The 27,492-nt window shown below is 49.5% G+C and overlaps 1 protein-coding gene across 1 annotated transcript; it reads right to left on the bottom strand.

Moving 5' to 3' along the window:
- Positions 1-23,443: 23,443 nt before the first annotated feature.
- Positions 23,444-24,364, bottom strand: LOC127395910 (fructose-bisphosphate aldolase B-like). Its single transcript, XM_051643396.1, has 2 exons — positions 24,150-24,364; positions 23,444-23,942 (listed from the first exon to the last, which is right to left on the bottom strand). Exons 1-2 carry the CDS (start codon positions 24,288-24,290, stop codon positions 23,847-23,849), a joined length of 237 nt encoding a protein of 78 aa, XP_051499356.1. The 5' UTR covers positions 24,291-24,364; the 3' UTR covers positions 23,444-23,846.
- Positions 24,365-27,492: the final 3,128 nt, after the last annotated feature.

The raw sequence follows: 27,492 nt of genomic DNA, 5'->3' as shown, positions 1-27,492 counted from the left end.
TGCATGGCAAACAGTTAGAGGCACCATAAATCAGTTAAATGGCCTGCTTTCCAGAGTTATGGCTTCATCACGGAGGAATACAGGGCAGGCTCTGTGTCCCAAATACCTACGTTTAATCCCATAATCTCCAGGTGGCGACCTGGATGCTCAATCCTTGCTGCAAAGCCATTGCTGTGGAGGAGTGTCCCAGACATCCCTTTTGCTTCTGTCCACCGGGAGATCTTGGTGCAGCTCCTGACCAGCCTGCAGTATTTCTGTTTAACAGTCCTTGGGACACTTAGATCTAGAATAATCCTCTATGCCTTTGGGCAACCTCACTGCAGAGCTTGAATTAAAGTTCTTGCTGTCGGCCACTGGCTCCTTGGTAGTGGTAGAGGGAGGCACTGCCCGGAGAGGCACCGGCCCACAGAGAGCTGAGTCACCCTGCAGAGACTCCTCTGCTGTTTCCACACAGAGGGTGACCTGCTGTCCTTGCCTTCAGCAGCTAGTTCTAGCAGCTCACAGTTCACTGAAGTCTGATGGCTCAGCCCAATCAGAAAATTAGGCAGTGTGAATGAAAGTCTTTCTCCCATGTTGTTTTCCCATCAGCAACCAGAGAAAAAGTTTTAGTGGGATGGAAAATTAGATTCAGTTATTGACCGAATTGCATAAATTTCTTCCCATCTTCTGATGTCACCTTTCTCTAATTAGCAATGGCTCCCAGTGGAGCCATGCTGACCAGAAGCTGTGCAGACAATCGCAGGAAGTTCAGCTTCCTTATGGACTAGCATGATTTAACCTATGGGTTAAATCAAAATGGGTTTTGTCCCTATTTTAAATTACCATTATTTGAAGGTTTATTTTATTTAAAATACTCTTTTTTACAATATGGTCACAAGAGAGACCTAAATTTCACGGAGGATAAAAGCTGTTGCTTTAAAAGCTGTAGGGGAGTAAATAAAAATGCTCATTTAGAAAAAATATCTGGTAAAATAAAATTGGGAAGTGGATGCATATTTCATGTAGTATTTTGCAGAGTGTTCAAGCCAAATATTAGGCAGTAGTTTTCTAGGAGTATTTCTACATAAAAAATGAAATGCAGTTTCTGCCTTACAATCAGTATTTGAGGACTTTCAAACAGCATTTTTGAGGACTGTGTTTGAGTTGTTTGGTAATATGCTCAGATACCGGAGGTGGGAATTACAAATTTAGCACTAGGCAATGCAACCAATGCAGAAAAAATACTTTCTCCCTGGCTTTTATGAAGCACAGGTAGGGCTGGCATGCACTTGTATTATGAAAGGAGAGAGTAATGCCTTTTAATTATAAAAAGTTAAAAACCCACGTGTCCCTTTCTCCATATGAGTTGTAGGGAGGAGAATGGAAAGAAGGTGTGGAATATAGCAGAGGAAGGGCCTAAAGAAGTGAAGAAATACAAGTGTGAAGGGCTAAGAGTGCTTGCAACAGACCCTGGTGTGGTGCCAGTGAGCTCTCAGTTGTGGGTCCCACAGGAGTGATCATGGGTGAGAGCCCAGGAAAAGGATGTCTGCAGCTCCTGCTGGAGGTGGCAACCCCAAGGTCCTGTCACACCCCCAAAACAAGGCTCTGCTCCAAGCAGAGTTCCAGGGAGGAGGATCCAAGACTGACAGGGCCACAGAAGGAGAGGCTGAGCTGCTTTTCTTTTTGAGTATAGTCGTGGACAGAGTACCAGAGGAAAAACAAAGCAGGTGTATGTCTTCATGTCAGCTCTACCTGAGGGCATGTACAAAGAACTAAACATTACTGCAGCAGACAGAAGTGTAGGATTATCTCAGGCTGTACCCCTGCTGAAAGGACTGGGCAAACATTAAAATCATCATTGTTAATTTTTTAATGTCTTCCTTTTCCAGTCTAAAAATGTATCAGATACCCACCTACAATAAGTCAGGTTGCAGTCTGAGCCAGAGCACAGCGAGGCTACACATGGTGATAAGAGAACAAGCTTACACTGCCTCTCAGAGAAGCTGTGGCAAAGAGGCTCTCAGGAGACCATTTACAGTCCACTCGCTATAATGAAACAGGATCAAACATGGCTAAAACCTCCCTGAAAGCTCTGGCCTTAGAATAGCAGAGGGGCTGGGAACAGTGGCAGCCCCCAGGGGAGCAGAACTCAGTGCCCAGAGTCTGTTTTGCTGCAGCTGGTGCAGCTCTGCCTGTCTCTGCATCACCCAATGCTTGGGAACAGGGGGATACATCTTCACACTGGTCCTGCACTCACAGCTGTTCATGCAAAGCAGTAAATCCCATCCTGACTTTCCTGCACTGGTGTCAGTGACTGTGCAAGGTGGTGGAGGCTGGATTGAGCTCATGTGGCACGAGGAGTGCAAGGGTCACAGGATGGCTTGTCCTGCATGCACCAGAGTGCCAGCCACACATCAGACACTGGCAGTGGTTACTCTGCTACATCTCCATCCATATGGAGCTGGGGAAAAGTCACTAATCAGCCCAGGAGGCACCAGCTGCCATTGTGCCTGGTCTCTGTGATGGGCACAGAACTGAACAGCAACAGGGAAGTAGGAAGAGTCAAGGTCAAACTCTGATAGCTAATCTTTTCCAAATCACACACTGGAAGGAGTTCTTTTTAAAGACTCTGACTTCAGTTTTCCATTTGCTCTCAGGTGACTTTGAAGGAATTTCCTGACTAGCAGAACAGCCCCTTTTTCTCTGAAAAATTAAGAATGCTGACATTTTGCTAGAAACCAAAATGAGTCCCCTTTAGGCTGCCTGAAGGCCAAGGAATTAGCATTTGCATCATTTGCCACAGATGCACCCGGCAAAGTATTTATAGTATGATTAAATTCTCTGCTCCACCAGAGCCAAGATAGGAATTCACACAGACTTGTTCTCCATCATTGGATAAGTGGGTAGCAATTAAATGGGTCATTCAACAACGTCAGCTCCGTTGGCAGGTGGTGTATGCACTTGTGCTGCTTGGAGGGAGCTTCTCGAGGACCTCAAAGTCACTTTGGAGGCTTTCAATAGCAAAAGACCATGCCATTTGATGCGAATGACACACTTCGTGTCATGAGAAGCTCTGAAAGCACTATCTCATTCTTCCTGCAGGCAGCTTAGCTCCTGCAGCCTGGTGGCAGATGGCAGGATTTTACAGGATGGCCATTTTAATCTGAAACTGAGAATAACAACACTTAATGATGGGAAATCTCAAATGTTAAAGCAGGTGTGAAAAACATCTGCACCTTCAGTTTCTGCATCTGAAGACATATGATTTACTCTCCTTACAGCCCTACTTGTGGGCATTCTTTAAGTAAAAGTGTCATGAAAATTATTGGTCCCCAGATTCTTCTTTCTGTTGCTAAAATGAACAGATTCCTTTACTTTAAAGACGTGCATCTCACTTCTCCAGGAGGAGAAAGACTGGAAGGCCTGGAAGGATCTTCTTCAGTAACACCAGTGACAACAAGACAGTTGCCAGTAGACGTTTGTCATGGCAAGCAAAGTTACAACAAATGTGAGACAACTACACTATCAATAGAAATAAAGCCAGCATCAGGAAATAATCATTTTTGTAACTTTTATCTTATATGTAGATGCCCACCAGTATTCTAGGATCAAAACTTTTCACACTCCTGACTTTAGTCTTTACCTCAAAGGGAAGTCAGTGGCATGGTAAGGATAGGACTTTTCTGGCCTCAGGGAGCACTTAGCCAAGGTAGGTGTACAGATCTAAAAGTTTCTCAGAAACACTCATTCCATCCTTGCCCTTGTGGTGAGAAGCTTGGCTGTAGTCAAGAATTGAGGTAAAAATATGATTGTGCTGTTGGGCATGCCTAGAAAATTTGTAATTTGTAGCACATGCTCAGACTGACATGTCTTACTGCAACTTGTGTACCTTTAAACTATTTTAAGAACAGATGTGTATTTATGATTAGCCTTCATTCTTAGCTGAGTTACACTACTGCCATGTCTGTCATAAGCACATGGCTGACCAAACAAACAAACAAAAAGAAAATTCCAGAAATGCAAGTAGGTTGGCAGCTTCTTAAGAATGATCTAATTATTTTTCCTTAAAAAGCCCCAAAGGGCAGATTACACCTAAAAATCTCAGAATTTTCACTGCTAATCCTTCTCACGTTCAAAAGAAAAATAAACCTAGAATATTTAGATGCCTGTAGTCCCCTCAAAATATGAGTTTAAACTCACATGAACCAAAAGTTCTGCTTGATAGTTCAGGTATCAACATTTATGAAAGGTGGTCTGTGTGTACCACTGAATGTCTCACAGATCAGATTAACTTCTGTTTGCAGTGCCCTGCACACCTCCAGAGAGACAGACTTCACCTTTCTTTGATGACAGTAGTTATGAATCACCAAGAGAAGAAAAGATTTCTAAACTTATTTTCCTACCAATCACTTACCTGGTAAAAATTGTAACACTCCTGGATCTGTAGCATCTCATATGAGACTTGGACTGCTCACAAATGCAAAACCTCTGGAGTTGAATCTTCCTGAACTTTGGAAGCATTTGGATATGAGCTTGCAGCAATAATATCATATATCACTCTGTTTCTATTATCCCCCAGTACAGATAAATAAATGTGTATCGAGCCTTTTTATTCACTTGTTTACTTTTGCTTATCTGAACATAGAATCATAGAATCACAGAACGGTTAAGATTGGAAGGGACCTTAAAGACCATCAGGTTCCAACCCCCCTGCTACGAGCAGGGATACCCCAGTAGATCAGGCTGCACAAGCCTCATCCACCTGCCCTTGAACACCTCTAGGGAAGGGGCATCCGCAGCCTTCCTGGGCAACCTGTTCCAGCACCTTCCTACCCTCATGGTGAAGAATTTCTTCCTGATGTCCAACCTAAATTTTCCCTCTTTCAGTTTAAAATCATTACCCCTTGTCACCCTCTCTGATGAAAAGCCCCTCCCCAGCTTTCCTGGAGCCCCTTCAGGTACTGGAAGGTGCTATAAGGTCTCTCTGGAGCCTTCTCTTTTCCAGGCTGAACAGCCCCAACTCTCTCAGCCTATCTTCATAGCAGAGCTGCTCCAGGCCTTGGATCATCTTGGTGGCCCTTCAATGGACCCTCTCCAACAGGTCTATATCTTTCTTGTGCTGAGGGCCCCAGAGCTGTACACAGTATTCCAGGTGGGGTCTCACCAGAGCAGAGCAGAGGGGCAGAATCCTCTCCCTGGCCCTACTGGCCACACTTCTGTTGATGCAGCCCAGGACACAACAGGCTCTCTGGGCTCCAGCACACACTGGGGCTCATGTCCAGCTTCTCATCTACTACCACCCGCAAGTCCTTCTCCTCAGGACTGCTTTCTATCTATTAATATAATTAATTCACACCAGTGTGGAATTATGCTTCATTGTTTGGTGCAGAATGGAAAGGAAGAGACAAGTTGGTTATGCTTCTATGCAGCCTACACATTTTATTGCTTCTTCCAGAGAAACAAAATGAGGATCTGTCTGCCTGATGAAGAGAGTGATTCACATGCATATTGCAACTTAACACAAACACAGAAGCTATATAGTTGTAAAGCACACTCCAATAGAATTAAAAATGGATATAATTAAAACAATTGGCTGATAGCAGAGACATTACAGCACTATAGGGTGCTCACAGCTACTCTCCTTGCAGAGAGATGCAGTTAAAAGGTACTTTTTTTTTTGTCAGTACATCTCTGTTCAGGCTGTGAAGTTGGTTTAGTTTAAAAACCAAATATATTATTATCTCATATTAACCAGAGTAGCTTCCCAGAAACTTTTGAGTAACAAACTTTTCCCTATTGCCTTTCAGCCACTTTTCTCTGCTGAAGAGCACTATGATTGCTATGGCTGTGGTAGGAAGTAAACGAGCTTTTGCACTGCTGGGGCAAATGAAGCTGAAAGCTGGGATGCAAGAACTGCACTGCCTTGTCTCTTCCTAACACCCACCACCCACTGATGAATACCTACCTCAACTTTGCCAAAAGAGCAACATCATTTACTCGTTACAAAAGGATATTTTGTCACACATTTATGGACTTTCTGAAATGCCTGCAAGCAAACCCATCAACCAGTGCCAAAAATATTGTGTGTGCTCCAATGACTAAGTTTTTTATCATAAACACCTGTCACAAGGATATGCAGTACGGACAGTGCAATGCTGAACAGAAGTTGATAACCTGCTCCTCTTGCAAGTGATGCAGCCTTAGGAAAAAATATGTTTACTCCTTTTGTTACAATATTCATATGAACCTCTGAAAGGAAAAGTGTTAACGCTTTTCACAAAAAAAATCAACAGACAAAACAGATTGGAGGTAAGAACTAAAGGTGTGGCAATGGAAGGAAATAAGGAACAGAAACTGCTCAGAGGTAGTGAGATTATAGTGGACTGGATTGTCCTCTGGAAATTTGTGAGGGATAACTCATGTGATAGGTGATTAAAAGGGGGGCAACCTAAGCTAAACTACCTCATATTTGCCCCAAGCTAGAAGCACAACAACAGCTACCACAACTCAGAAGAACTGCTGAGTTCTTTCCTGTATGCAGTTATGTCTGCATGGACTGATGGGCTGATCCAGTAACTCCAAGGAAGCAGAACACATATTTATTCCAACTGCTGTTTTGGCCATGCATAGGAAAATTTCATTTCTTTGGCAGCTGAGACACAAAAGTCAAAGGATTTGCCTTATACTGTGTATACGAATTTACTTTTCCCTCTCTCTAAAAAATCCACCATTTGCTTTGTGATCATGGCTGTTTTCAGGGACTAGGAACCTCCAGCCACCACCAAACCAATGCTCACATGCAGCCCCAAGAGCACATGTCTCAGCCAGGCTTTGGCTGGTAAAACCCTAAGCCTTTTTAATTCCAACACCAAACCCATTTAAAGCCATTTAACAGAGCTAATGTAACCATAAACCTGCAAAATCTGTAATCTTCCACTTGGAGTTGGTATGTGCTGAATGGAGCAGCTGTAGTCTTCTGTAGGCCTTGTGATACTGAGTGTATTCCAGTGATGTTGGAATAAATATAACAACAAACAAAAAAAACCAAACACAACAAAGCTCAAAAAACCCAACCAAAAAAACAACCCCAAAAACGACTCTATGCATAAGATTAAACAATTGAAGCTCTTTATAGCTAGGCTTATGGAGCTGTTCTTAAACAAGGAGGCAGAGCAGGCTGAACTCGCTAGGCACAGCAAGTTTGTGGGACATCTTGTGCACCAGGAATAAAGTCAAGCTAGTTGTGTTTGTACACATCAGATCTCCTCAATGTCCACCTGCTTCAGGTTCAGAGATTTGTCTCCTTCACAAGCTCAGTGTTTCTCTGACAATCTGCCTGCTGTGTCAGGCAAGCAAGAAAACCCCTGAGGGAATGTTTTCCTTCTGAGTGCTGGTAGTCAGGAGGCTGAGAAGGATGTGAGCACCAGGGATGCCACTGCAACTTTGTTTTAGAATCATAGAATCATTAAGGTTGGAAGGGACCTTAAGGATCATCAAGTTCCAACCTCCCTGCCATGAGCAGGGAACCCTACCACGAGACCAGGCTGCACTAAACCTTGTCCAACCTGGCCTTAAAAACCTCCAGGGATGGGGCATCAACAACCTCCCTGGGCAACCCATTCCAGTTTTTGTACAGGAGATAAAGAATTTGAGAGTCTAAAACAGCCGTGGATTTCATGGAGTTGAAAAATTCTTGGAATAGGTGTCTTAGTGCTGCAGTGGATGAACCACTTAAAACAACTTTATAAGCAATTTGGGGGATCTATTGGCCATGGCACTTTCTGCATTTTGCTGTGCAATTCTGCTAAATTTGGTGCCAGTGGTTTTTATTGCTCTCAGCCCTTGTCATTCAGGGCAATACTGGAAGTGAGAATTTCTATCTGTATTAAACGCTTCTCCCCAGTAAAACGTTTTGCTACACAAATATTGCCTTCAGCTGCACAAGCCAAGCATTGTCTTGGTCAGGACTCTGCTCTCCCTGCAGCTGTGTGAGCTGCAGCTCCCTCTGCCCCAGGGGATGTGCCCAGGCAGCCGAGGGGACCGGGCAGAGGCGTCTGCAGGCGGCAGCCCAGGCAGCTCCCTGTGCTCAGGGGATGCTGCAGGACAGACAGCTCTGTGCTAGGACTGCAGTGCCCAGGTGAAGAAAAAACCACTGCAGGGAATTAATTCCAGAGATGCACAACACAGACTTCCTCTCTCAGCTGTGGTAAGGGTTTCAGTCATCCAAATTACCCTTTTCTTGAGGGCTGCAGAGACAGTCCAAGAGTAGCAACAGAAAAAGTGATCAAAATCCACTGTTCCGTTCACTAATTTTATGTCCAACAAGCCGAAGGGCAGAGATTGAATTGCACAGTCTGCTGCTGATCTGAAGAACTGCTCAATTTTCTAGATTCCCCTTATTAATTACCTGGCAGTCATGTTCAGATACTGCACAAAAATTGTTTCTGAATGAGTAATTACAAGCATTTGATGGGCACAACTCTTTTTGATCCTTTCCAACTTGAATGTGTCTTCAGTTATTGAACCTGTTGAAAATATCCTGAACCACAATGTTCTAAGGCACCCAAAGGGATTTGTTGTAAAGTGTCTTCAGGCACAGGAAACAACAGTCATGGATTTTAAGGTCCAAACTAAGTACCTGCCCTCTTTCCCTCTTTCCCTTTTTCCCCTTCTGCTGCCCCAGCTGCTTTAACAAATAATGCTTAAAACCAATGTACTAATTTCCACTGCTTTAGCACTTTTTTATTGTACTGTAAAATGGAGTATTTTGTTTCAAGTAAAGTGTTCCATACACCCTGAGTTGTTTTGGTTCCTTTTGTGACAATAGTAGAAATATAGTCTTCAATCTCAGAAGATTTTTTTTTTATTATTTGTTTGAAGACTGAAAAAAAGACAATATTTTCTTTACCCTGGGCAGATCTGAAGCATCTGCTGGTGATAGAAATTGAAAAGTATACAAAATTCAATATAAAAAGCACTGACTACACATTCATTATAAATCAAGATGTTGAAACACTTGGATAAGCTAAAGAAGTTATGTTTTCAAGATCTGTCATTCATTAGGATTTTAAGCAAGGTTAAGTTGATTGACTCTAAAGTGTGATGCACCCCTTTGTAGACCTAATGAGTGCACCTGAAAAGTAGACACTTTATAATTGTCAGGATTAAAGAGAACCAATAATTGTATAATTTTTGGAAAGTCAACTAACAAATATACTGCTCCCATGATTTCTGTGTCATGCCTGCAATTATAGAATAAATACCAGATTCCATGTGCCCTCCTCAGAATAGCAAAGAGGGCTGAGTGCTGAAAAAGCAATATTTCTTCATTCAGATCCTAGAGTTTTTCCAGTTTTGCCATTTGTGGTGATTTTTACTTCTATGTTAAATGTACTATGTTAAATGCAGAAAAAGTAAGAGAGATGGATACAGGTTGTTTATACAAAAGAAGGTGAAGAGAATATAAGCTAAAGCTCATGGTGTGGTCAGGGCTGTGCGAGGACCCTGCTCAACCCTTTTGTGCCAGATGGGCAGAATGGGACGGGAAGAGTGATCAGCTGTTCCTCCACCCCCAGATGGGCACAGGGGGATGCGGAGAGCAAATGGTTGCTCTTCTGGCCCCAGATGGTGACAGTGATCAGCTCCTCCAGCCCTGCTGTGTGACGGCTCCTGTGCTCCAGGAAAGGGATTTATGAGGAGAGACTAGATCTCCCTGCCTGGAGCCAGGCTGAGGCTAAGGGCATGGTGGGGAAACCCTGTTGGGAGTGAGGAGGAGCGGGAACTGAGGATGCTGGGGAGAGGAAGTACAGCCGCACTGCCCCTTTCTGATCTCCAAAGGAAGCACAATCAGAAGCGCTTCTGTGACTCTGAGAAAAGTACAGACACTTCTGGAGTTCAGTTTTGTGTGACACTGAACATTGCAACTCACATTCTGTCTGCTGGGTATGGCACATAGCACGTAAATGGCCTTTTTCACTCACTTGTTGGAGCAAAGCAATAACAAAATACAAACACTTTCATAGAACACCATCAGGTAAATGTAATTTAATTTAAAAGGTGACAAATATCTCACATAAAACTTGAAGCTGACCTTTTCTCACTGAATGGCATCCCAGTTTTTTAGAAACAAAGTTTCTTTAGACTACACCCAGCCTAGTTTTTGAAATGTGTACAATGGTCCTAAGTCCATAGACTTTAAACAGACGGATTAGTGACTGGGCTGGATTTTCCCCTCAGAGCTGTACTGAAGTCTCAGCTCCTCCAGGCAAGAACCAGATCTGCCCACTTTTGATGGCTTCATGGAAGCATCATCACAGCTCCTTGCACTGATTAATTGATCCATCTGCAGTAGATTGGTGCAATAAATTATTGCCATTATCCCTTCCCCAAGCAAGTGGCAAACAGCAGGCTAACGTGAGAGCAAGTGTCGCAAACAGTATCCTCTTGACTTTCCCTGTCCTTGCAGGTTCAGTGCTCCTTCTGTTGGATGATTTTTTAAAAAACATCATGTGACACAAAGAAGAATGTCTTCTTTTTAATAATAGACCTACATGAACAACAGAGGTAATTGTTAACCAGCAAGGTGATAGCAGTAGTTTTTAACTAGATGAAAGAAAGAACCATCTTCTCCTGACACACAGGAATGTTTCTCTCACATATTACAATTTTTTTCAAAAAATATAGAAATATGAGAACTCCAGCGTCAAGTGGATGTTTACAGGCAGTCCAATATTTGAAAAATACGTTATATATTGGAAAAAGCTATGCCTTTCATCCTTGCTGGTGGTACTCTCTATTTAAAATTCTACATCTCCTTTGTTTTCTGCACCTGCGGGTATAGAAAAACATTTGTTTTCACCTGAAATGCTTTCTTATTGACAACCAATGAAGTGTGCAAACATTAACCACTCAAAAAGGTCCTATTTAAAGCACTAAGCACACTGCAGCCCTATATTGGGTAAGTGTGGCAAGGATTTGATAGTGGAGGGGCCACAGGGGTGGTTTCTGTGAGGACGTGCTCATGTCCAACAGAGCCAATGCCAGTTGGCTCCAAGGCAGACCCACCACAGGCCAAGGCTGAGCCCATCAGAGATGGTTGTAGCACCTCATTGATAACGTATTTAAGAAGAGGGAAAAAAAAATCCTGCTCAATTGCAGCTGGAGAGATGAGTGACAATATGTGACAGAAACAACTTCAGAGACACCAAGGTCAGTGAAGTCAGAGAGGAGGAGGTGGTCCAGGGGCCAGAGCTGAGATTCTCTTACAACCCCAGGTGAAGACCATGATGAGGCAGCCTGTACCCCTGCAGCTGATGGATGTCCATGGTGGAGCAGATATCCACCTGCAGTCAACACAGGACCACATACTGGGGCCTCACACTGGAGCATTCTGTTTCTGAAGGACTGCAACCTGTGGAAAGGGTTAGTGCATGAAGTGCAGCCCATGGGAAGAACTCACATAGGAGCAGTCTGTGGAGAACTGTCTTCCATGGCCAGGACCTCGTGCTGAAGCAGGGAAATGATGTGAGGACAAAGGAGCAGCAGAGACAATGTGTGGTGAACTGACCACAAGCCCCATTCCTCATCCCCCTCTACCACTCAGGAAGAGGAGGTAGAGAAATCAGGAATGTGCCTGGGAAGAAGGGAGGAGTAGTGGAAAGGTGTTCTAAGATTTAGTTTTATTTCTCATTGTCCTACTCTGATTTGACTGATAGTAAATTAAATTAATTTTCCCAAGCTGAGTCTCTACGCCTGTGACAGTAATTGGTGAGTGATCTCTCCCTGTCCTTATCTTGACACATGAGCTCTTTATTATATTTTCTCTTTCCTTTCCAGTTGAGGAGGGGAGTGACAGAGCAGCTCTGGTTGGCACCTGGCATCCAGCCAGGGTCAGTCTGCATAGGTCCTCACAGATAAATGCTGTAAAAATAAGTGTTGATGATCTTGAAGGTCTTTTCCAACTTTGAGAATTCTATGATTCTACAATTCTATGATATTGCTGATGGAAAATAAAAATTAAATTATTCCACCTATTTTCCAGAATGAGAAAAATCCTCTACCTTTTATTATAGGAATTACTTTAAGGTAATTTTCTCACTGCAGAAAAGTCATTAAGCATGAATAACCAGGTCAATTTGCAACGGTTACAATGTGTTTAAAAAATGTGAAATAAAGCCAGAAGATGTACATTTGCTGTTGTTCTCTCAATGCCCAGGAATAGATCAAAGCAGGTTTCTACACATCTCATTTATGCTGCCTGTTTTGCACTGAGTAGCAGTAGTGACTATTTTCAGATTCTGTTGGTGTCTCACACAATCTCAGTCCCTGATCAGGGCCGATGGAGCAGAAGTTTCCTCCTTGCCTGAGCAGTTGCAGGTGTAAGGCATGTGTGAGCTGCCTGGCTGTGCCAAAGGCTGGGCAACACCAAAGTGGGAAGCAGTTATGCTAAGATTAGCATGTTTCCTTAAAAAACAAGATTCAAATCTCATACTCAGCTGATACACAAATGTGAGCATAGGGCATTCAAGTTAATGCATTCCCATGCTATTTGACTTATATTGGGAATTCAAAGTTCCAAACATTATGTGCTGTTATGGCAACTGCAAAAAGAAATTTGGTACATTTATAGCAGCAGAATATCAACAATTCCCCTGTCTTTTAAAAATTTATTTTATGGTCAAAGGCTAAACACTTTAGAATATGTTTAGCCCGGGACCTATGCTAATGGTGTGTGGTAATTCATAACTGAGACCAATAGATGTCTGAAAATGCATTGTAATGTTTCCCTGAGCAGACACAATTAATTTCCTTTGTGCACATACAGGATGGGGATGTACCAATTTCCTTAGCTTTTGCTTCATGTACACATTAACCGTAATATATCTACACATCACTGTTTAGTACAACTTTGTCCCTGAGGATTTAGAAGCTCAGGCAGACACTTAGACTAACTATATGTCAACAACCATTGTAAAACAGATGCCCAGGTTCAAAAGGCAGAAATAAAATGCATTGAGGTCACTTGATTAAATTCCCACAAATGCAAGGAAATAAGAAAATATTAAAAAACCCAAAACTCTCAAAAACTACCTTATCTGGACCTATGCAACATCTGCCAGAACTAGGGACTTTTTTAACAGTATAATTAAAACATCTTCTAAAGATGACATTCCTCAACTTAGAAATATGAATTGAACACAGAAAAGAAAGGCAAATTAAGTAGATAAATAGGCTGAAGAAACTGCTTCAGATTCTCCCTTGGCTTGGATCTTGCCCATAGGTGCAGAAGTTTAACTGCTTTGCAAGTGAAGGTCTCGAAGCTCCCAGGGTGAGCAGCCTGTTGGGGACTCTGGGGTTTGACCTTCAGTCTGCAGCAGAGTCTCAGCACCTTACAGCCATGTGTGCTCGCAAATAACCTGATGAAAGAGTATTTGAAACAGAAAACATTGTCTTCCTTTGCTAAATGTAAGGAAATTTCCAGGATGGACAGGTCCATAGAAAATATTTTTGCTGTATTGCAGAGGTTATTAGTTGTGTGTCTTGGTTTGAGCCAGGATAGAACCAATTTCCTTTTTAGCAATTCTACTTTTCAGCAAAGTCTCTTCTGAGTGACTACACTTGCTGAAATTAGCAATGTATTTTTCAGACAGTGTCTGTTTCTAAAACACATAGTGCTCAATATTTTTTGTTATCACTGGAGAATGGCATGCAGAAGCAAGATCACTGCTTGGTTCTGATAATTTTCCAGGGTTGTGGGAACAAAAAGGAGTGAAGGGGTCACTCTTGTGACCCTCCTATGAGAAGTGGACCAGACAGGTGTCCAAAATTGACAAAACAAAGTATTCCATTCCAAACACATCAAACTCAATATAAATCTGACGGATCACAAGAGTCAAGCTCTTCTTCATCCATGGCCAGTGTCCTGAGAACATTTTATCTGTTCATCTTCTTTTGACTCATGCATTTCTGAACCCATGTGTTTCTGCACGTACCTCTGGTCTGCTGCTTACTCCAGAAGCCCAGTCCACGACCTTCTCAGGTCCTGCCCTGCAGCCTAACTGGTAATGATAGCATTACCAGGAAGCAGCGATACTGATAACAGAGAGAGTCTGTCACTTGTTTAATTGCTGGCCCAGCATTAAGCATTGACAATGAATCACAAGTGCCATCTTGCATAGGATAGAGAGAAAGGGCATGGATACAGCCAGTGGCCATAGGAAAGAAATAGCTTTATCTGAGCCCAGTGAGAATGGGCACCTGCTTATTTCACAGAATCACTGAATCACAGAATGTTAGGGGTTGGAAGGGACCTCTGGAGATCATCGAGTCCAACTCCCCTGCGAAAGCAGGACCAAATCTAGGACAGGTCACTCAGAAAGGCATCCAGATGGGTCTTGAAAGTCTCCAGAGAAGGAAAATCCACAACGTCTCTGGGGAGCCTGTTCCAGTGCTCTGTAACCCTTAGAGTAATGAAGTTCTTCCTCATGTTGAGGTGGAACTTCCTATGCTCTAGCTTGAATCCATTGCCCCTTGTCCTATTACAGGCCACAAGTGAAAAGAGGTTGTCCCTTCCTTCTTGATGCCCAGCCCTCATATTTATACACATTAATTAGATCCCCGGTCAGTCTTCTCATCTCCAGACTAAAAAGCCCCAGGTCTTGCAGCCTTTTCTCTTAAGACAGGTGTTCCAGTCCCTTAATAACCCTCGTAGCTCTTTGTTGAACTCTCTCAAGTAGATCCCTGTCCCTCTTGAACTGGGAAGCCCAGAACTGGATCCAATACTCTAGGTGAGGTCTCACTAGGGCAGAATAGGGGAAGGAGAACCTCCTTTGATCTGCTGGACACACTCTTCCTGATGCATCCTGGGATAGCATTGGCATTCTTGGAAGCAAGGGCACATTGCTGTCCCAGTCGTAACTTGTCTGACACCAGGACTCCAAGGTCCTCCACGGAGCTGCTCCCTAGCAGATCCTCTCCTTATATGTACTGGTGCATTTTGTTATCCCTTCTCAGCTGCAGGACTCTGCACTTGTTCTTGTTGAACCTCATTAAGTTTCTCTTTGCCCAGCTCTCCAGTCTGTCTACCTCTTGCTGAATGGCTGCACAGCCTTCAGGTGAATGAGCCAGTCCTCCCAGCTTTGAATCATCAGCAAACTTGCTGAGAAGACACTCTATCCCGTCATCAAGGTTGTTTCTTTCTATCTTCCCTCAGTTCAAACACCTGCCTGAGTAGATGGTTTATTTGCTCACCCCACACAAGCAGTGCCACTGGCTCCCTCCAGTACAAGTGCCAGGCTCAGGCATTTGCTGGAGTCAGAGACCTGCACGGATGCAGGTTTGCACAGGAGCTCAGTCTGAGTTCCCACAATTTGCAGGCTAAAGTTATATATATCCAGAATACTGTCAATATTTTTATGGAATCAGGTGTTAATAAAAAGTATTTGCTGATCATACACTGTGAGGGATCAATACGAGGGAAAAGAAGGACAGTGGTTTTGTAATGGAGAGAGGAGCATCCACACAGTTACAGGAGGAGACCATAAGTCAGGATTAGCTGTAAATGTGACTATGTTCTTTTATGCCACTGCAACCTGTGTTGAGAAGCTGTTCCAGTGCAGAGGGGCACTACTCTAGCAGCTCACACATGAAGCTTTGTTCCTTGCAAAGCAAAGATGTGCCAGACAGGTCTTAGTCAACACGTCTGTACATGGATGAGTGTCTGAGTGACAGTCACAGAATCACAGAATCCTAGGGGCTGGAAGGGACCTCAAAAGACCACCTAGTCCTGTTCCCCTGCCAGAGCAGGGTCACCCAGAGCACATCACACGGGAATGTGTCCAGGCAGGTTTTGAATGTCTCCAGCAAAGGAGACTTCACAACCTCTCTGGGCAGCCAGTCCCAGGGCTCTGTCACTCTCACAGGAAAGAAGTTCTTCCTGATGTTCACATGTAATCTCCTATGTTCCAGTTTGCACCCATTGCCCCTTGTCCTATCACCAGACATCACTGAAAAAAGCCTGGCTCTGTCCTCCTGACACTCACCCTTTACATATTTGTAAACTTCGATGAGGTTGCCCCTCAGTCTCCTCTTCTCCAAGCTCAAGAGACCCAGCTCCCTCAGCCTTTCCTCATAAGGGAGATGTTCCACTCCCTTCATCACCTTTGTGGATCTGCACAGGAGTCTTTCAAGCAGTACCCTGTCCTTCTTGAACTGAGGGGCCCAGAACTGGACACAATACTCCAGATGCAGCCTGACCAGGGCAGAATAGAGGGGGAGGAGAACCTGCCTTGACCTACTAACCACACCCTTTCTAATGCACCCCAGGATGCCATTGGCCTTCTTGGCTACAAGGGCACATTGCTGGCTCAAGGTCATCCTCCTGTCCACCAGGACCCCCAGGTCCCTTTCTCCTACACTGCTCTTCAGCAGGTCAGCCCCCAACCTGTACTGATCCATGGGGTTGTTCTTCCCCAGATGCAAGACTCTGCACTTGCCCTTGTTGAATTTCATCAAGTTTCTCCCCACCCAACTTTCCAGCCTGTCCAGGTCTCACTGAATGGAAGCACAGCCTACTGGTGTGCCAGCCACCCCTACCAATTTAGTGTCATCAGCAAACTTGCTGAGGGCACACTCTGTTCCCTCATCCAGGTCCCTGATGAAAATATTGAACAACACCGGTCCCAGTACCGACCCCTGAAGGACTCCACTAGTCACAGGCCTCCAGCTAGATTCTGTCCCATTGACTACAACTCTCTGACTTCTTCCTTTTAACCAGTTCTTGATCCACCTCACTACTTGACCATCAAGAGCACACTTCCACAATTTTTCAATAAGGATGCTGTGGGAGACAGTGCCAAATGCTTTACTGAAATCAAGATAAACCACATCTACCATCATCTATCCCCCTAGTTACTTCCTCGTAGGAGGCTATAAGGTTGGCCAGCCCCTCCTTCCATGACTCATAGATTCTCTTTTTCCACTTGAGTTTGCCCAGCAGTTCCTTGTTTACCCATGCGAGTCTCCTGGCTCACTTACTTGACTTCCTACCCATTGGGATGCTCTGACCCTGAGCTTGACCAGCTATCTTGAGCCCTTTTACCACCTAGTACCCTTTCCCATGAGACTTCCCTTAACAATTGATTGAGGAGGCCAAAGCTGGCCCTGCAGAAGTCCAGGGTTCTGGTCCTGCTAGATATTCTGTTCCTCCCACACAGGATCCTGAACTCCACCATCTCGTGATCACTGCAGCCAAGGCTGCCATTGACTGTCACTGCTTCAACCAGACCCTCCTTCTTGGTGAGCACAAGATCCAGCAGCGCTCCTCTCCTAGTTGGTTTGTCCACCATTTGCATTAAGAAGTTATCATCAATGCACTGGGGGAACCTCCAGTTTTCAATCCGCAAGGTCTCAAAAGCATGAGCACTTTGACCCTCTGCCTTGGAGGAGGGAACAGGGGAAGGCTGCTGCTGAGAGCAGCCACACGCAGGTCTCTGGCAAATTGCTCTGAAGCAAAGAGCTGTGGGAACAGGGAAAAGAAAGGCAGAGAAACAACTTCTTCCCAAGAAGCCTGGCAAGTATTCCAACACTTGCACCCGGAGGGGTGAGCGGGTGCCTTGCCTGCTCGAAGGCTGGAACTTTAGAGGGTGATGAACCAGCAGCTGTATCATGTTTAGGGCACTTGAGAGGTTGCCACAGTGTGCTCTGTGAATCTCGATGGGATGTAACGGCGCATTCTTCCCTTGTATCCCTGAAACCCTGCCAAAGTGGTGGATGAAAACTGCCAGTGCAGTTTTCCTGAAGCAGCTCGGGATTTGGAGATGTGAGCACCTCCTGGTTTCAGCTTAGCCAGCTGCTTTTGGCTTCTAGTCAGGGTGAGGTTTGAAGCGAAGGCTGAGGATGACTAGGGCTGTGGCCCTGAGCACCCGCAGCAAAGCTGCCTCTCCTCTGGCTGCCCAAGTTCAGCCTGGCTTCTTGCACAGGCGGCCCTGGACCCTCCCCCTGCCCCTGCCCTCCCTCTGCCTGCGCCCCTGCAGGGCCAGGGGGAAGCAGAGCTGGGGGCTGTGATGTAGCAAGGTGGTGCTCCGCCATCCCGGTGACTGCCTTCATGGCCTCTCCCTGGGGAGGGGGGAGCTGGTTGGTTTTGGGCTGTTAGTTTTTGTTCTCATATGAATCTCACTTGAAAGAAAGCACAAGCAACCCAAGCAAAGAAACGTAATCCGCCAGCAAGAAAGAACAGGGGGACAGTTGTTTATTGCTGGTCCCTGCCTTTTCTCTTGGCCAGGAGGATGTCCCTGGCAGGGCAGGGAGGATGGGGCCGAGCCCTTCACTGCTGCTGGTCCCAGCTGCCTGGTCACGTCCTCAGCGGCCGCAGTCGGGAGGGCTTGGCCGCGAGCGGAGGCAGCCGCCTGTCCCATCGGCCCTTGTCCAGGTGGCCATCCTGGCCCACCAGCTCCAGCTCGTCCTGCTGGGAAGGAGAACGCAGGCTGGCTGAAGGCCGGGGCCCAATCCCACCTTTCCAAGTCACTCTCCCATCCCCACCTCTCCCTGGGGAAACTGAGGCAGGGAGCCCTGCAGAGGCGCAGCGTCTCCCTGCAGCCCCGCTCATCTCCTCTCCCTCCCTCATCCCTACCTCACTGCGGGGCTGGAGTGGTCCCCGACGGATGGGAGGAAGGGACTTGAGGCCTCCGAGTCTCCGCGATGGGCGGGCGATGGTGTCCAGGCCCCCGCAGTCCTGCGGCACCCTCAGCTTCCCGGACTGGTCCGCCTGCTCCCTGCGGGACGGGGCACGGGGGTGCTCAGCGCCCAGCACCGCAGCACCCCAGGCATCACCCTGCGCCAGGGCCAGGCCCGGGAGGTGCTCCCTGCTGGGCTCCATCCCTCCTGGCTCCCCTCGGACTGCTGCAGGAGACCCCCAGCCAGCCAGCCCAGCTGGAATCTCTCTGTCCCCATGGCCCCGGGCACCTGTGGCCAAGGCAGCTCCCTCTGCCCCCATCCTACTCACTCCGTAGTCCCAGCAGCATCCTCAGCCTCTGAATCCGTGCTCTTCCCGAGCTCCTCCAGCTGATGACAGGAAGGCTCCCACTCCAGGTAGTCCAGCTGGGCAGTGACAAACACCCTCACCCAGCTGCCCTGGGATGGCAGGGGGAGCAGCCGGGCGGGGAGACCTGGGCAGGGACAGGGGCCAGTTTTGGGTGGTGGGGACAACCAAGCACTCACCTCGGAGTCCGCCTCCTCCGTCTGATCGTGCCCCAGCATCCAGCGCTCCAGCAGCTTCTGCCGTTCTATCAAAGCCTCCAGGTGTCTCTGGCCGTCTGGGCCAGCCAGGCCGCCTCTGTTGCCTCTCTAGCAACGGGGAAAGGCAGGAGAGCGTTGGGGAAGGGATGGAGGCAGGAGGGCTGGGCCAGCGGGTGTCGGGGCAGAGGCAGACGCGGCTCTGTGGCCCCGCTTGCCCCACCGCCCCCAGGGGGTCGGTGCCCCCCGCCAAAGGGAGCCGGGGGGCTGCAGAGGGGCCTGGCCAGGGACGGCAGCTGGGCTGGAAAGCCTCCCTCCCCCAGGCCAGTTCTGCCACCGGGCACCCAAGGGGCAAGGGCTGTTTGTCACTCTGCCCAGGACCCGCTTGGCTGGCGCTGACTTGTCCAGGCCAACCTGGGGGCAGCAAGCGCCAGCAGCCAGGGGGTCCTGGCAGCCTCCCCCTGAGCCCCCCATGCTGGCACTTTCATACCTTTCTCTTCCTTTCCTGCTTCTTCCTCCCCCCCTTGCCCACTGCCTGCTGCGGCCTCGAGGCTTCCGCCAGCTCCTCCAGGCTGCTGAGCCTCTGGGGGGCATCCAGCGGCTGCGGGCTGGGGTCTGTGTTGGGGGAAGGGCAGGGTCCCTGCTCCTCTGCTGGCTGCTCCTCCTCCGAGCCTTCTGCCCTCACACTCAGCACCTCCTCCTTCTGCTGCTCCTTCTGCTCCTGCTGCTCCTGCTCCTCTTCCTCTTCCTTCTCCCCCACCTCCTCCTCCTGCTTCTCCTGCTCCTGCTGCTCCTGCTCCTCTTCCTTCTCTCCCACCTCCTGCTCCTGCTCCTCCTCCTCCATGTATTGCAGCATCAGCAGCAGCAGCCTGTGCAGCTCCTTCTCCATGGTTTCCACAGACGCACCCTGCCTGTCGTGCTCCTGCCTCAAGTCTTCCACTGTTTCCTGCAGGTAGCTCTGCTTCTTCCCCATGCCTTTCACCATCTCCTGCAGGTTGTGCTGCTGCTTCTGCAAACCTTCCACTGTTGCCCGTGTCTTGGCCTGCTCCTTCTCCACATCTCCCACCGTTGCCTGCAGCTTCTCCTTCTGCTGCCTCATCCCTTCCATCGCCACATGCAGCTTCTCCTTCTCCTGCCTCATCCCTTCCATGGCCACATGCAGCTTCTCCTTCTCCTGCCTCATCTCTTCCATGGCCACATGCAGCTTCTCCTTCTCCTGCCTCATCTCTTCCGTTGCCACATGCAGCTTCTCCTTCTCCTGCCTCATCCCTTCCACCGCCACCCGCAGCTTCTTCTGCTCCTGCCTCACACCATCCATTGTCGCCTGCAGCTTGTTCTTCTCCTGCCCCATGCCTTCCACCGTCGCCTGCACCTTGTCCTGCTCCTGGCCTGCCCTGTCTGCTCTCAGCTGCAGCTTGTCCACCTGCAGGAAGGGGAAAAGGAATTGGCTCTAAGATAGGACGCATGTGGCCAACTTGCCTGGGTGCTCTGGAGGCTCCTTGGCCCCATCCAGCCAGGGGACTTGGCCTGGACAACAGCCAGGACCACCCTGCTGAGGCACAGGGTGTTGGGAGCGCTCTTCCCCACCGGCCTCACCTGCTCCTTCAGCAGCTGCATCATCTTGAACAGGCGCTCGATCATGGCCATGCTCTGCTCCTGCTGCTCTGCTGGCTTGATCCCTGGCAGCGTGGACCTGAGCAGGCAGAGGGAGGCACGGGCAGCCTTAGGCTCTGTGGGGCTTCTCAGGGGGTGTCTCTTGCCCCCAGAGCAGGCTTCCCCCAGCCACCCCAGCCTCCCTGAAAGCCCCACGGGGTAGGAAACCCTCTGCCATCCTTTACCCCAGTTGCTGGGTGATCTGGTCGCTGGCATGGATGTTCTCCTCTGCTCCAGCCACCCCCAGCTTTCCGTGGGTGTCCTTCGGACGCCTGGTCTGGGAACAGCAGCAGTGACACAGTGAGGGCATGGCCCCCCACCCATCTGGTCCCAGCACCGGGGCCCTTTGTCTGCTCCCTGCCCACCCAAGGCCCACAGCATCCAACAGCCCCCTTGGGGGCTGCTGCCAGCTCAGCTTCTTCTGGCACTGCTGGTGGCTGGGCAGGCCCTGCAGGGAGGAGGACCCTGGCTGTGTGCATGGGGTGGTGGTCTTCACACCAGGGGACCCTGTCTGTACCTTTGTGATGGTGGCCTGGGTGCCACGGGACACCGTCCGCAGCGCTGGGCTGGTGGCCTGGGTGCCACGGGACACTGTGTGCACAGCAGGGATGGTGGCCTGGGTGCCACGGGACACAGTGTGCATCCCTGAGTTGGTGGTCTGGGTGCCACAGGACACAGTGTGCATCCCAGGGATGGTGGCCTGGGTGCCACGGACCTCTTCCTTCATCCCCGGCATGGAGGTCTGCACACCACGGGACCGTGTCTTCACCCCCGGGGGGGTGGCCTGGGTGCCACAGGACACAGTCTGCACAGCAGGGATGGTGGCCTGGGTGCCACGGACCTCTGTCTCCATCCCTGGGACGCTGGCCTGGGTGCCGTGGGACACTGTCTCCATGGCTGGGACGTTGGTGCCCCAGGCGGGCTGGCCCTGGGTGTCCACGTGTGCCATGGCAGGCACGGGGGGTGTTGCCTGGCCCCCAGAGCCCTGGGCAGGGGAGGCAAAGGGGAGCAGGGTTACAGGCTGCCGTGCAGCAGTGAGACAGAGCCCAGGGCCGCCCGCCATGTCCCCAGCCCGGAGCTCAGGCCTAAGGCAGCCCATGGCGGAAGGGCAGGCACGGGCAGCGCAGAGCCCGCAGGAGGGGGTCGGGCAGGGGAGCCCCCAGGGCACCGGCCAGAGCCTCTACCTTGGGGATGATCTTCCGGAAGGCTTTCATCTTCCTGTTGCTCTGCCCCATGTCCGTGGCCACAGAGGGGACCTGGTGCTGCCGGCAGTGCCCGACTCGAGCGAGTCCGAGAAGCGGCGCAGCAGCTGGACGAGGCAGAGGAAACGCAGCAACTGCTTCCCTGAGCAGAAACACGGATCCAGTCCTGGGGAGGACGGGAACCTGTCTGGCTTTGGGAAACGAGACTGAGTGAGAGGGATGGACAGCCTGCAGCCTTCCTCCTCCTCCTCACCACAGCAAGTGAGCTGAGCAGGGGGGACACGGCTGCTAAGGTGAGGGCAGGGGCTGTTGTCACAGGGGGGCCGGTTGTGATGTCACCTCGTTCTAGGCAACGCCCCATGGAATCCCTGGGGTGAAGGTGGCCCCAGCAATGGCAGATGCCCAGAGTCCTTCTTCCTTCTCCGCTTTCACACCTCAGAGGCAGCCAGGGACATCTCCTGGTTTGCAGCAGCTTCCCGCAGCCTGTGCCCAGAGGGACGCAGCTGTGGGAACACACACATGGGCTTGTGCAAACTGATGACCAGGGATAGGACAAGGGTCAATGGATGCACAATGGAGCATAGGAGGTTCCATGTGAATATCAGGAAGAACTTCTTTCCTGTGAGAGTGACAGAGCACTGGAACAGGCTGCCCAGAGAGGCTGTGGAGTCTCCTTCTCTGGAGACATTCAAAACCCGCCTGGACACGTTCCTGTGTGATGTGCTCTGGGTGACCCTGCTCTGGCAGGGGGGTTGGACTAGATGATCTTTCGAGGTCCCTTCCAACCCCTAGGATTCAGTGATTCTGTGATTCTGTGTTGCTGGGCCAATGTTCTTGTATAACCTTACGTCTGCTGTTTCTCACTTTTACACCCTTTTTTTTCTGTAACAACTGTCTAGTTGAGCTTCAGCTAACAAAGCTCACATCTCTAGCAGGTACGCAGCAACATACCAAAGGTCAGACTGTGGGCCAAGGTGCCTTTCTGTGTGTTTAATGCTAATTATTGTGGAAAATGCACTTGTAAAAGCACTGTAGGATAACAGTCTTTGCACAGCACTGACTCAACCTGCACAATCCTAACTTGAGGTACAGCAGTCTCATCTCTTCCCCTGTGATTCTCCAGAGACACAAGAAGCTTCTGAAGGTAGTGCACCTGTGGCCTGAGTTCCATGCACTGCTCACCACATACATCTCTCGAGTTTTCTCAGTCTCTGTCAGACACCCGTCAGTAGGATTAACCTCTCCAGGTTCATCACTATTGGATTATTTCCCTTTGCAGTAATTCTTTGGGACTTAATCTTTGCATAGGCTACTGAAAACAACACATGTGTGAAAGGAACTGTTAAGTTTATACACAATAAAGAATGGTGAGATAGAGATTAATTTTCAATTACTGTTTTATTCTTTTGATTGAAGACATAGGTTTTGTAATTCAGGATTTGGGCTGCAAAATGTGGTAATGGACAAGGGTATGTATCTGAATAGCTAGGGAACTACTTAATCTGTTTACTGTTCTGGGGACTAATCTTAAACCTGAGGGAGAGTGGATTCATGATCCTTTGGCAGTTACTGTTTATTGTACGGAAACAATATCCCCGTCCTTGGAATGTGCAAATGAAATAAGAATATCCCCTTGGTAAATGTGGGAGTGAAGGGTGGAGAGGAAGCTGATCCATTTTATCTCCAGTTTTGATTAGAATAAGGGAAATTAGATTTTTCTTTCATATTTTAATATTTTCAACCTTGTGAAGAGGGTCAAGACAAAGGAAGGTTCCTGTTTTTTCAGTAGGTGTAGCTAGCAGTGAAAAGGGACTGGGTGGCAGCTGTGTCAGTCTTCCCAGATGTGACATACTGTCCTTTGCAAGCCAAACTGTTAATCTGAAACCAAAACAAAGAGGAGGGGAGAAGAGTTAGCTTGAGGTAAGAAAGACAGATGTAGAAAGACAGCAGGAGTAATCAAGGAAGGCCAAAAAAACCAAAAAGCAAGTAACATCCCTGGTGAATGTGAAGCACCAGGTGGGAAGGAGACAACACGTCTCCCTCTGTGGCGAGCAGCTCTGCTCTGTGCAGGGGGAAGCCTTGTACCTGTGCCCGCTTGCGGAAGGCCTCCTGTGCAGCCTTCTTGTTTTCACTTTTGCCCACCCATGCTGCCAGGGCAGAGGCTTGCAGGGCTCTGCCATACGAGAAGGTCAGTTTCCAAGGCTTAGGCAGAGGTAACTGGTTCATGGCGTTCAGGTTGACAGAAGCCTCCTCCTCACTCTGACCTCCAGACAAGAAGCAGATGCCTGCAAGGAAGAGGTTTTGAGGCTTAGGAATTGAGAGCTCTAGCCACCACTCTGACCTTTACCAGCTAGAGGAGCAAGTGTTACAGATGTAGGAGCAACAGTGACAGTGTGAATGGACACATAGGAATTAATCAGGAATCACCAGGAATGGCAGCAGGAACGGTGCGGAGAAGAGTAGTGACAGTTGCCACGGCTACATCCTGAGGGTTGTACTTCTTGGGGCAGGAATGCCCAGCCATCACCATGTTGGGTTTCAGCAGTGTCCCTTCCAAGTACACATGATGATCATTCAAGGCCTTGTAGACAGCAGCCAGAACCTGAAAACAGGAGGACTGAATACAGATCTCTGCTCAAATCTTCACCTCAGCCTGCTGTGGAAAGACAGCTTATTCCTTGGGAGCGTGAGAAGATCAAACCGAATGTTCCTTCATCATGAAATTTATCACAGGGGTTGCAGCCCCAGAAATACTACTGCTTTTGAGATGACCAGGACATCACCCTTCCTATTTACCAAATTTGTCCCTGCAATCTTACCTTTACTTACTTACCTTTACACTTTTCTTAACAGTGCCTCTCTCCCATGCCCTGTTTTGCTCTGGCAGTATTTGCTGCCTTGTCTAGTTGTCAGGGCTGGGGGGCTTTGCCAGAAACTCCTGGCAGCTGTCTCTGGGGGTTTTCATCCCATTCTTGTGGGGATGGAGAAGTGTGAGGGCAGCCAGTGCTGCCAGGTGTTCACAGGAGTTTTTTCTGTAGGCTCGCCTAGATGACAGAATCACAAAGAGTCACAAAATTGTCACACAGAGTCACAGAACCATTCAGGCTGGAACAGGCCTTGAAGATCATCAAGTCCAACCACAACCTAACTCTACCAACCATTAACCTAATGCTACCAGTTCCAATGCCTGAGCAGCGTCCCTCAGCACCACATCTACATGTCTCTTCAACACCTGCAGGGATGGAGACTCAACCAGCTCCCTGGGCAGCCCATTCCACTCTTTAATTACTCTTTCAGTGAAGGTATTTCCTTTCTGGTTTGAATGACTGAAGAAACCTGTGTCCCCACACTTGCGTTCCTCTGGGCACAGGCTGTGGGAAGCCTGTTCCAGAGCCCCAGAAGAGCTTGCACCAACACAGTTGCGCAAAGTTCTACAGAAAGAGAATTTATTGAGGCGGCAGGTATAAGTTCAGAATCGTCCTTGGAAAGTTGTGCACTTACTGCAGAGATTCCAGCTAGAGTTAGTGATTCCCAGGTACACACCCAACAGAGCTGGTGGTGCCATTCCTACCAAACAGGCATCTCTCTTTGGCGAGGGAGGAAGAAGGATTCAGGCCCATCAACCCATCTGGAGAGTTGGAATGTTCCAGTGCTCTGTCACTCTCACAGGAAAGAAGTTCTTCCTGATATTCACATGGAACCTCCTATGCTCCATTGTGCATCCATTGACCCTTGTCCTATCCCTGGTCATCAGTTTGCACAAGCCCATGTGTGTGTTCCCACAGCTGCATCCCTCTGGGCACAGGCTGCGGGAAGCTGCTGCAAACCAGGAGATGTCCCTGGCTGCCTCTGAGGTGTGAAAGCGGAGAAGGAAGAAGGACTCTGGGCATCTGCCATTGCTGGGGCCACCTTCACCCCAGGGATTCCATGGGGCGTTGCCTAGAACGAGGTGACATCACAGCCGGCCCCCCTGTGACAACAGCCCCTGCCCTCACCTTAGCAGCCGTGTCCCCCTTGCTCAGCTCACTTGCTGTGGTGAGGAGGAGGAGGAAGGCTGCAGGCTGTCCATCCCTCTCACTCAGTCTCGTTTCCCAAAGCCAGACAGGTTCCCGTCCTCCCCAGGACTGGATCCGTGTTTCTGCTCAGGGAAGCAGTTGCTGCGTTTCCTCTGCCTCGTCCAGCTGCTGCGCCGCTTCTCGGACTCGCTCGAGTCGGGCACTGCCGGCAGCACCAGGTCCCCTCTGTGGCCACGGACATGGGGCAGAGCAACAGGAAGATGAAAGCCTTCCGGAAGATCATCCCCAAGGTAGAGGCTCTGGCCGGTGCCCTGGGGGCTCCCCTGCCCGACCCCCTCCTGCGGGCTCTGTGCTGCCCGTGCCTGCCCTTCCGCCATGGGCTGCCTTAGGCCTGAGCTCCCGGCGGCACCTGGGGCTTCCCGCGGGAAAGGGATGGAGTTCTGGGCAGCAAGAGCTGAGGCCAAAGTGCTGCTCTGCTTGCTCGGGCTCCTCCCCGCGCTGCCCTCCTCAGCAGCTGGTGCTGGGTCCCATCCAGCCCCCGGGGCCCCGGGCTCTGCCAGCCGCAGGCTCAGCACCCCTGGGCCTCCGCCCCCCCACCCTCCATCCCTGCCTTCCCCACTCCTGAGCTCCAGCCAGGCCCTCCCCTGGGGCTCACTCTTGCCACCCTCCTCTCCCAGGGCAAGGCCGTGTCCCCGCGTCTCCAGCGGGACAGCAGGAGGATGGCGGCAGCGCCTGCCTCCTTGGAAGAGAGCTCTCCCAGCATCCCGGAGCCCTTGGCCTTGGTGAGCTGCTGCCAGCGCTGCCGGGAGGGAGCTGGGCCCTCAGCCCCTGCCGGCCCCTCTCTCTCTCGCCCGGCCACCCCAGCCCCTGCCCCGCGGCCATGGCTGGAGTTGGGGCCAGGCAGCTGGGGGGTGCCTTGGGGACAGGGGCTGGGGACATGGCGGGCGGCCCTGGGCTCTGTCCTCACTGCTGCACGGCAGCTTGTAACCCTGCTCCCCTTTGCCTCCCCTGCCCAGGGCTCTGGGGGCCAGGCAACACCCCCCGTGCCTGCCATGGCACACGTGGACACCCAGGGCCAGCCCGCCCGGGGCACCAACGTCCCAGCCGTGGAGACAGTGTCCCACGGCACCCAGGCCAGCGTCCCAGGGATGGAGACAGAGGTCCGTGGCACCCAGGCCACCATCCCTGCTGTGCAGACTGTGTCCTGTGGCACCCAGACCACCAACTCAGGGATGCACACAGTGTCCCGTGGCACCCAGGCCACCAGCCCAGCGCTGCGGACGGTGTCCCGTGGCACCCAGGCCACCATCACAAAGGTACAGACAGGGTCCCCTGGCGTGAAGACCACCACCCCATGCACACAGCCAGGGTCCTCCTCCCTGCAGGGCCTGCCCAGCCACCAGCAGTGCCAG

Source organism: Apus apus, chromosome Z (genome assembly GCF_020740795.1).
Source record: "Apus apus isolate bApuApu2 chromosome Z, bApuApu2.pri.cur, whole genome shotgun sequence".
Classification (NCBI taxonomy): Eukaryota; Metazoa; Chordata; class Aves; order Apodiformes; family Apodidae; genus Apus; species Apus apus.
Note: the sequence above shows the minus strand (reverse complement) of the source record. Positions and strands in the feature narration are given on the sequence as shown.

Bases quoted from the DNA above. Each gene is read 5' to 3' on its own strand.
- LOC127395910 (XM_051643396.1), bottom strand. From the start codon at position 24,290: ATGAACCAGTTACCTCTGCCTAAGCCTTGGAAACTGACCTTCTCGTAT. The intron at 23,943-24,149 runs GTACAAGGCTTC...TTTTGGTTTCAG, and splicing joins CCTTCCGCAAGCGGGCACAG to ATTAACAGTTTGGCTTGCAA.